The sequence below is a fragment of the Gorilla gorilla genome, chromosome 9 (genome assembly GCF_029281585.2).
Source record: "Gorilla gorilla gorilla isolate KB3781 chromosome 9, NHGRI_mGorGor1-v2.1_pri, whole genome shotgun sequence".
Classification (NCBI taxonomy): Eukaryota; Metazoa; Chordata; class Mammalia; order Primates; family Hominidae; genus Gorilla; species Gorilla gorilla.
The window spans coordinates 119,945,246-119,955,556 of NC_073233.2; the positions used below are offsets into that span (position 1 = coordinate 119,945,246).

Genomic DNA, 10,311 nt, shown 5'->3' on the forward strand with positions numbered 1-10,311 from the left:
TGATTTGAGTGCTAAGAAAGAAAGAAACTCAGTGATATACTAGTGAGTGAAAGGGTGGATGGTTCTATGTGCAGTCATGACTACTTTTAGACAGGTTGGTTGGGAGATCTTTTTGATGAGGTGACATTTGATTTGTTTTGAAAGATAAGAAGGAGGCAGCTTGAGCCAACCATGTGAAGAACTGGGGAAAGATCATTTTGGATAGAGAGACTAGCTGTACACAGTCTGAAATGGGAAAGAGTTTAGCATGTCTGAGGAATATAAAAGAGGCCAGTGTTGGCCAGGCGCAGTGGCTCACGCTTGTAATCCCAGCACTTTGGGAGGCCGAGGCAGGTGGATCACAAGGTCAGGAGATGGAGACCATCCTGGCTAACACGGTGAAACCTCGTCTCTACTAAAAATACAAAAAAATTAGCTGGGCATGGTGGCAGGCGCCTGTGGTCCCAGCTACTCGGGAGGCTGAGGCAGGAGAATGGCGTGAACCTGGGAGGCCAAACTTGCAGTGAGCCGAGATAGTGCCACTGCACTCCAGCCTGGGCGACAGAGCAAGACTCCATCTCAAAAAAAAAAGGCCAGTGTTAATGAAGCATAATGAGCAAAGGGTCTAGTAGGAGATGAGATTGGAAAAAAACAGGGATGAGAACATAAATGACCTTATAGATTATGGTAAAGAGTTTGAATTTTATTTAAAGTACTTGAGGAAGCCATTGAGAAATTTAAGCAAGGAAGTGAAATAAAATGATTATATTTTTAAAAGATCATTTTGGTTGCTCTATGGAAATGGATGAAACATTTATCTAGTTTATGTTTGACAAGATCCCTACTTTTTTTTACCCATAGTCCAGTGTTCTTCCCTTTATACCATATTGCTTTATAATGGCCTGTTGTGCCGCCCAAGAGAGATAGGGAAAAGGGTTTACAAGGTTTCAACTAACTCCTAAGTCAGGAAATTCTTGTGGGTGGCTGAAGCTTAGCATAAGGCAGGTGGTACTATGGATTTCCTCCTCTTGAGGGGCTGTGGTGTCTAGATCAGCCTTGGTTGTAAGGGGAGGTTATGGTTTCTGTCTTTTATAAAGGAGAGAAATCTGATAGGGGTACTACCACCTCTGTTCTAGAGCTTCTAGTGAGGATAAATACAATCCTAGCCAACTCAGTTTTCGTAATGAAGGAAAGGAATTGGGAAGAACTACACACAACAAGAGTCCTTTTTAAAGTCTGCCTTGGGGGAAGATGAATCAATTTGACCAAATTTTTCCTAGAAGTGGGCCAGTGTAAAAGGTATTCTATAATAACTAAATTCTGAATCTCCGTAGAATTAAAGGTCAGGATTATCTACTTGGGTCCAAAATTAAACCTAAGAGGCTGTAGGTGGGAGGAGGGAGGAAATTGAATATAAGTAAAATTAAACCTACTGAGAGAACTTTGAAGATCCTTCCTCATGTGTGGCATTGCACCTTTTTCCTTCATTTCCTTTAACACGGGCCAGTTTAAAGCCTTGGCTACTGTGAAAAAGCTATGAATCATAGAGACCACATAAGGAATGAATGATTCTAAAGATAAGATAATTGCAGTAAAGAGTTATTCATGCTATTTTGGGGTGAAAAAATTGACTTGATTTGTCAAAACAGTTATTGTTATACCTGTAAATTCTGTATAAAAGGAATTCTTTATGGTCACATAAATCCAGAACCCAAATGAGATCTGTTTCACGGCTCAGGAATGGTTTTTTGGAGCTAACCAGGAGAAGGCAGCTAATTTCCCTTTTGGAGATATAAACTGTGCTCGGCGTTATCCTTATGCCAGCATTTCCCAATTTAAAAGTAAGGAAGATGAAAAAAATTAAGTACAACTTGGATAAAACTCTAAAAGAGAAATACATAAAGGAATATTTGCAGTAGTTAAAAAGAAAAGATCCACTCCAGATCACACACTGGTACTCTGTGTGGATTAAAATTAATAGTTGACAAAAGCTGGTATTCGTAGGTAGCACCTTAAGGGGTAGGGTTAAGGCTGTGAACCTTTCAGAATGTTTTTGGTAGTAAACCCTTAGGAGCTTGCAGTTTAGGATCACAGCGTTGATCTCCTTGGGGAACCAATGGTATGTCATCACGTATGTGATATTTATGTCTCTTACAGGGACAGGACCAGATGGTAGAATCACCAAGAAGGATATCGACTCTTTTGTGCCTAGTAAAGTTGCTCCTGTGAGTTATGTGTAGCTCTTACTTTTTTTGCAGTTTGTCTCTACAGCCTGTTAGACCATTTCATACATTATTTATGAACGAAATAGCTCAACCAAGATTGTTTTCTTCTAATTTCAGTGGTTTAATAATACAGTCATCCCTCGGTACCCATGAGAACTTGGTTCCAGGAGCCCCCTTGTATACCAAAATTCGCAAATGCTTAAGTCTCTTATATAAAATAGTGTAGTATTTGTATATAACTTACCCACATCCTCTCAAATACTTTAAATCATCTCTAGATTACTTATAATATTAAATACAAGGTAAATGCTATGTAAATAGTTGTTATATTTTATTGCTTAGGAAATAATAATAAGGACAAAAACTCTGTACTTGTGCAGTTCACATGCAACCATCTGTTTTTTTCTGGAATATTTTTGATTTGCCTTTGGTTGAATCCAGTGATGCAGAACTTATGGATATGGAGGGCCAAGTGTATTTAGATATTTGTGTGCTATCATTTATATACAAGATCAAAGATGATATACTACATTGACATGTATTCCACATTATGTTTTGAGCTAGTTAATCGGTTTTTGCTTTGAAATAAAAGATTTGTTCTTTTTTTCTTTTTCAGAATATTTTAAAGTACAGTTGAATGAGTTGTTTTTGGTGTTTGGTTTTTTTTGTTTGTTTGTTTTTGAGACAGTCTCACTCTGTCGCCCAGGCTGGAGCGCAGTGGCGCGATCTTGGCTCGTTGCAACCTCTGCCTCCTGGATTCAGGCGATTCTCGTGCCCCAGCCTCCCAGGTGGCTGGGACTACAGGTGCATGCCATCACACCTGGCTAATTTTCGTATGTTTAGTAGAGACAGGGTTTCGCCATGTTGGCCAGCCTGGTCACGAACTCCTGGCCTCAAGTGAGCCATTGTGCCCAGCCTCTCAACCCCCTTTTCTTAACATTGTTTAGGATAATGGATTAGCTTGTTTATATTTATTTATTATTCCTTGCAGCTTAAGAATGCTTCCATTGCTTTTCTTGACATAATTTTGCAAAAACAAAATTATTTTGACATAAACTGGTCATTGAACATACTCTGATACAAAGAAAAATGACACTTAAAACATTATTTCAGAATTCTAAGTAAAAAAATTAAAACTCTTAAAACAAGCAGAAGTCTCTTTTGCTCACTGGGGACAGAAATAGGTATTCTATAAAGCTTAGTTTTTAGACTGGACATGGTGGCTCATGCTTGTAACCCCAGCACTTTGGGAAGCCAAGGTGGGTGGGTCACTTGAGACCAGCCAGGGCAACGTGGCTAATTTCCATCTCTACTAAAAATCCAAAAAAATTAGCTGGGCATGGTGGCGTGCACCTGTAGTCCCAGCTACTCTAGGGGCTGAGATGGGAGGATTGCTTGAGCCCAGGAGGTTGAGGCTGCAGTGAACCATGATTGAGCCACTGCATTCTAGCCTGGGTGACAGAGCAAGACTCTGTCTCAAAAGACAAAAAAAAAAAAAAACTGCATAGTCACTGGCAGTCTTTCCCAGGTACTTACACTAAGATTGAGTCACAGTTACTAAGAGCTTTTTCTTTCCTCCCATAGGCTCCAGCAGCTGTTGTGCCTCCCACAGGTCCTGGAATGGCACCAGTTCCTACAGGTGTCTTCACAGATATCCCAATCAGCAACATTCGTCGGGTGAGAGAATTACCATCATCTGGAATCAGCTGTTAGGGGCATCTTTAGTTGTTTAGTTGCTTCCATAGTTTTTAACACATTAACAGAAGCTTTTTAAGTTGGGAATATTAGATGATTACTTTAAGGGAAGTTTTGGCCAACTGAATACTTGAATCACTTTGTTCCTATTAGAAGGGCCAGGCGCAGTGGCTCATGCCTGTAATCCCAGCACTTTGGGAGGCCAAAGCGGGCAGATCACAAGGTCCAGACTTCGAGACCAGCCTGGCCAACATAATGAAACCCCGTCTCTACTAAAGATATAAAAATTAGCCAGGCATGGTGGCACATGCCTGTAGTCCCAAGTACTCGGCAGGCTGAGGCAGGAGAATTGCTTGAACTTGGGAAGTGGAGGTTGTGGTGAGCCGAGATCGCACCACCGCACTCCAGTCTGGGCAACATAGCGAGACTCCATCTCAAAAAAAAAAAAAAAAATCTAGGAGGTGTTATATTATGGCGGAGTCCTCCATCTTTCAATTATAATAATGCTTGAGGTAAGTATTAGCAGAGAGTAAGGTGAAGAGACAAACAGAGCCCTGAATTAGTTAAGGTCTTAACTCAAGATAATTGATTTTTTAAATCTCTTTGGTTTCAGGTTATTGCACAGCGATTAATGCAATCAAAGCAAACCATACCTCATTATTACCTTTCTATCGATGTAAATATGGGAGAAGTTTTGTTGGTACGGAAAGAACTTAATAAGGTAAAAGTTCTGAAAATTCCAACTTTCTAAGTTATAAAAATTTTGTCTTTCCCCACCAAACATTTATATTTTTGTCCATATATTTTGTTACAATATGTCAGTTGGTGGTTACTTTCTTGATCTTGTCCTTTGAAGCACAAGATTTTAAATATTGGTTATGTCCACTTTTATCAATTTTTTTCTTCTGTGCTTTTGGTATTATATCTAAGAAACTATTACCTAGTCTAAGGTCATGAAGATTTATACTTTTGTTTCCTTGTAACAGTTTTATACTTTTAGTTCTTATATTCAGGTCTTCGCTCTATTTTGAGTTAATTTTTTATAGGTGGTATGAGATAGGAATCCAACCATTGTTTTGCATGTGGACATTTATTCTTTCATCCCAGCACCATCTTTCCCCATCAAATTGTCTTGGTATCCTTGTCAAAATTAATCATATATGTGAGAATATTATTTCCAGATTTTTTTTTTTTTTTTTTTTTGTAGATCTTGTTATTTTTTGTTTTGTTTTGTTTTATTATACTTTAAGTTCTGGGATACATGTGCAGAACGTGCAGGTTTGTTACATAGGTATACACGTGCCATGGTGGTTTGCTGCACCCACCAACCCATCATCTACATTAGGTATTTCTCCTAATGCTATCCCTCCCCTAGCCCCCCACCCCCATACAGGTCCTGGTGTGTGATGTTTCCCTCCCTGTGTCCATGTGTTCTCATTGTTCAACTCCCACTTACAAGTGAGAACATGCGGTGTTTGGTTTTCTGTTCCTGTGTTAGTTTGCTGAGAATGATGGTTTCCAGCTTCATCCATGTCCCTGCAAAGGACACAAACTCATCCTTTTTTTATGGTTGTATAGTACTCCATGGTGTGTATGTGCCACATTTTCTTTATCCAGTCTATCATTGATGGGCATCTGGCTTGGTTCCAAGTCTTTGCTATTGGGAACAGTGCTGCAGTAAACATATGTGTGCATGTGTCTTTATAGTAGAATGGTTTATAATCCTTTGGGTCTATACCCAGTAATGGGATTTCTGGGTCAAATGGTATTTCTGGTTCTAGATCCTTGAGGAATCGCCACACTGTCTTCCATAATGGGTTGAACTAATTTACACTCCTACCAACAGTTTAAAAGCATTCCTATTTCTCCACATTCCAGCATCTGTTGTTTCCTGACTTTTTAATGATTGCCATTGTAACTGGCATGAGATGGTAACTCATTGTGGTTTTGATTTGCATTTCTTTAATGACCAGTGATGATGAGCTTTTTTTCATGTTTGTTGGCCACATAAATGTCTTCTTTTGAGAAGTGTCTGTTCATCTCCTTTGCCCACTTTTTGATGGGGTCATTGTTTTTTTCTTGTAAATTTAAGTTCCTTGTAGATTCTGGATATTAGCCCTTTGTTAGATGGATAGATTTCAAAAATTTTCTCCCATTCTGTAGGTTGCCTGTTCACTCTGATGATAGTTTCTTTTGCTGTGCAGAAGCTCTTTAGTTTATTTCGACCCCATTTGTCTATTTTGGCTTTTGTTGCCATTGCTTTTGGTGTTTTAGTCATGAAGTCTTTGCCCATGCCTATGTCCTGAATGGTATTGCCTAGGTTTTCTTCTAGGGTTTTTATGGTTTTAGGTCTTACGTTTAAGTCTTTAATCCATCTTCCGTTATTTTTTGTATAAGGTGTAAGGAAGGAGTCCAGTTTCAGTTTTCTACATATGGCTAGCCAGTTTTCCCAACATCATTTATTAAATAGGGAATCCTTTCCCCATTGCTTGTTGTTGTCAGGTTTGTCAAAAATCAGATGGTTGTAAATGTGTGGCATTATGTCTGAGGCCTCTCTTCTGTTCCATTGGTCTATATATCTGTTTTGGTACCAGTACCATGCTGTTTTGGTTACTGTAGCCTTATAGTATAGTTTGAAGTCAGGTAGCATGATGCCTCCAGCTTTGTTCTTTTTGCTTAGGATTGTCTTGGCTATACGGGCCCTTTTTTGGTTCCATATGAAATTTAAAGTAATTTTTTTCTAATTCTGTGAAGAAAGTCAATTGGTTGCTTGATGAAGATAGCATTGAATTTATAAATTACTTTGGGCAGTATGTCCATTTTCACGATATTGATTCTTCCTATGCATGAGCATGGAATGTTTTTCCATTTGTTTTTGTGTCCTCTCTTATTTTCTTGAGCAGTGGTTTGTAGTTCTCCTTGAAGAGGTCCTTCACATCCCTTGTAAGTTGTATTCCTAGGTATTCTATTCTCTTTGTAGCAATTGTGAATGGGAATTCACTCACAATTTGGCTCTCTGTTTGTCTGTTATTGGCGTGTAGGAATGCTTGTGATTTTTGCACATTGATTTTGTATCCTGAGACTTCGCTGAAGTTGCTTATCAGCTTAAGGAGATTTTGGACTGAGATGATGGGGTTTTCTAACTATACAATCATGTCATCTACAAACAGACAATTTGACTTCCTCTTTTTCTATTTGAATACTCTTTATTTCTTTCTCTTGCCTGATTGCCTTGACCAGAACTTCCAATACTATGTTGAATAGGAGTGGTGAGAGAGAGCATCCTTGTCATGTGCCAATTTTTGAGACTGAGTCTCACTCTGTTGCCCAGACTGGGGTGCAGTGGCTTACTGCAACCTCCACCTTCCAGGTTCAAGCAGTTCTCGTCCCTCAGCCTCCCGAGTAGCTGGTATTACAGGTATGAGCCACCAGGCATGGCTAATTTTTGTATTTTTAGTAGGGACAGGATTTCACCATCTTGGCCAGGCTGGTCTCAAACTCTTGACCTCAAATGATCCACCCACCTTGGCCTCCCAAAGTGCTGGAGTTACAGCCATGAGCCCCCATGCCTGGCCTATTTCCAGGTTCTTAATTCCGTTCCATTAATCTCTGTATACCCTTAATGTCAGTACCACAGTCTTGATTACTTTAGCTTTGTAATAAGTTGTAAAATCAGGAAACGTGAGTCATCTTTGTTCTTTTTTCTCAAGATTTTTTTATTTTTTATTTTTTATTTTTTTAAGACAGAGTCTTGCTCTGTCGCCCAGGCTAGAGTGCAGTGGCGCGATCTTGGCTCACTGCTAGCTCCGCCTCCCGGGTTCATGCCATTCTCCTGCCTCAGCCTCCCAAGTAGCTGGGACTACAGGCGCCCGCCACCATGCCCGGCTAATTTTTTGTATTTTTAGTAGAGATAGGGTTTCACCGTGTTAGCCAGAATCAGGATTGTTTTGTCTGAGTCCCTTGCAATTCTAAGTGAATTTTAGGATTAGCTTGTAAATTTCTGCATTGAAGCCAGTTGACATTTTGATAAGGATTGACTGGATGTATCTGCTGATCAGTTTGGCAAGTGTTGCCATCTGAAGAATATAGTCTTTTCATCCATGAACATGTAGATGCCCCTGTATTTAGTTAGGTGTTCTTCAGTCTCTTTCAACAATTTTTTTATAGTTTTTCAGAGTGTAAGTTTTGCACTCTAAATTTGCATTTGTTAAACTTATTTCTAGGTATTTTATTCTTTTTGATACTACTCTAAGTGGAATTGTTTTCTGAATTTCATTTTCAGATTGTTCATTGCTACTATATAAAGGTATGATTGATTTTTTTTTTTTAAGACTAGTCAGGTATACTAGTGAGAAGGGGGGAAGAGTAGAAAAGAAGTTAGATTTATAACGGACTCTGAGCAATCAATTGAGATAACAATTCATTTTTCTATATTGATCTTTTTTTTCATATACCTGCTGAGATGGGATCTATATTGACCTTGTATCCTGCAAACTTGCTGAAGTCATTTATTAGTTCTTAAAATTTTTTAGTGTATTTCTTAGGTTTTTCTGTAAACAAGATAATGTTATCTGCAAATAGAGATAATTTTACTTTTTCCATTTTGACCTGTATGCCTTTTATTTCCTTTCTTGCCTAATTGCTCTGGCTGGCGCCTCTAGGCAATGTTGAATAGGTGTAGCAGAAGTGAACATATTGTCTTGTTCTTGATCTTTGGGAGAATAAGTCTTTGGTCATTAAATAGTTGTGAGGTTTCCCTAGATCAGGTTGAGCAAGTTCCCTCCTGTTCCTAGTTAGTGAGAGTGTTTTGATCGTGAAAAGGGGTATTGAATTTTATCAAATGCTCTTTCTGTGTCTGTTGAGATGGTTATGTGTTTTTTGTCCTGTATTCTGTTAGGACATTATTACATTAATGGATTTTCAGATGTTAATGGAAATTTGCATTCTTGGGATAAATCACATTTGATTATGGTGAATGATCCTTTTTATATATTGCTGGATTTTATTTGCTAGCGTTTTGTTGAAGATTTTTACATCTATATTCATGAGATTAGTGTGTACTTTTTTTTTTTTTTCTTCTAATGTCGTCTTTGGTTTTGGTATCAGGCTAATACCGGCCTTATAGAATGTGTGGGGAAGTGTTTCTTGCTCTTCTTTGATTTTTCTTTGAAAGAATTTGTGAGGAATTGATATTAATTCTTCTTTAATATTTGGTAGAATACTGATGAAGCCATTTGGGTCTAAGCTTTTCTACATGGGTAGTTTTTAAATTACCAGTTCAATCTCTTTGTTAGTTATAGGTCTATTCAGAGTTTTTGTTTCTCCTTGGTTCAGTTTTGGTAGCTTGTGTCTATATGGTTGTTCATAGTATTCCCTATAATTCTTTTTACTTCTGTAAGGTAGATAGTAATGTCCCCTATTTCACTCCTAATTTTAGAAATTCTAGTCTTCTCTCCTCTTCTTGGTCAGTCTAACTAAACATTTATCAATGTGGTTGTCATTTGATTGATCTTTTCAAAGAACCAAATTTTGTTATTGTTGAGATGAATGAAAATGATGACATAACATACTGTAACTTATGGGATTATGCTAAAGCAGTGCTTAGCAGGAAACAGCTGTAAGAGTCTGCATTTAAAAAGATGAAAGAACCAATGTTTGGTTTCATTTCTTTCTTTCCACCTCAGGATATTTGTATATTCTCTTTCTCCTCCTCCTTTTCACACGATTATACAGTTTTACTCTTTGGTGAGAGAATTTAGAAACTACAGTTGTCCGGGGAGGGAGAGCATTAGGAAAAATAGCTAATGCATGTGAGGCCTAATACCTGGGTGATGGGTTGACAGGTGCAACAAACCACCATGGCACATGTTTACCTGTATAATAAACCTGGACATTCTGCACATGTACCCTGAAACTTAAAATTAAAATTAAAATTTTAAAAAAAGAAACTACAGTTCTTCTTGTCTTTCCAGATATTAGAAGGGAGAAGCAAAATTTCTGTCAATGACTTCATCATAAAAGCTTCAGCTTTGGCATGTTTAAAAGTTCCCGAAGCAAATTCTTCTTGGATGGACACAGTTATAAGACAGTAAGTATAACTGGGGAAGATATATATCCATTGGTAGTTTTCTTGTATTATTTAATGTGTGAGTGGAGTTGAGGGGATAAGGAGAAATGGAATACAGAGAGGCAGATGACTTACATAGGTCCAACAACTGAAAACAACACAAAAATGTTTATGAGTTACTGCTTTTTACTTTTTTTTCTTACTGGCTCCAATTTTCAACCTTGTTTTTGTTTTTTTTGTTGTTGTTGTTGTTGTTGATTTATTTTTTAAAGAGATAGGGTCTTGCTCTGTTGTCCAGGCTGGTCTTGAACTCTTGGGCTCAAGCAATTCTACAGCCTCGGCCTC

At 38.2% G+C, this 10,311-nt stretch overlaps 1 protein-coding gene across 2 annotated transcripts in view; it reads left to right on the forward strand.

The window, feature by feature from the left end:
• The window catches only part of DLAT (dihydrolipoamide S-acetyltransferase), a 39,776-nt gene that overhangs the window by 14,763 nt on the left and 14,702 nt on the right, over positions 1–10,311 (forward strand). For both annotated transcript variants that reach the window (XM_004052120.5, XM_055355507.1), the window contains exons 8-11: positions 2,137–2,204; positions 3,789–3,881; positions 4,513–4,620; positions 9,872–9,987. In XM_004052120.5, coding sequence (XP_004052168.4) covers positions 2,137–2,204; positions 3,789–3,881; positions 4,513–4,620; positions 9,872–9,987 — 385 coding nt within the window. The remainder of the gene's footprint in view (positions 1–2,136; positions 2,205–3,788; positions 3,882–4,512; positions 4,621–9,871; positions 9,988–10,311) is intronic.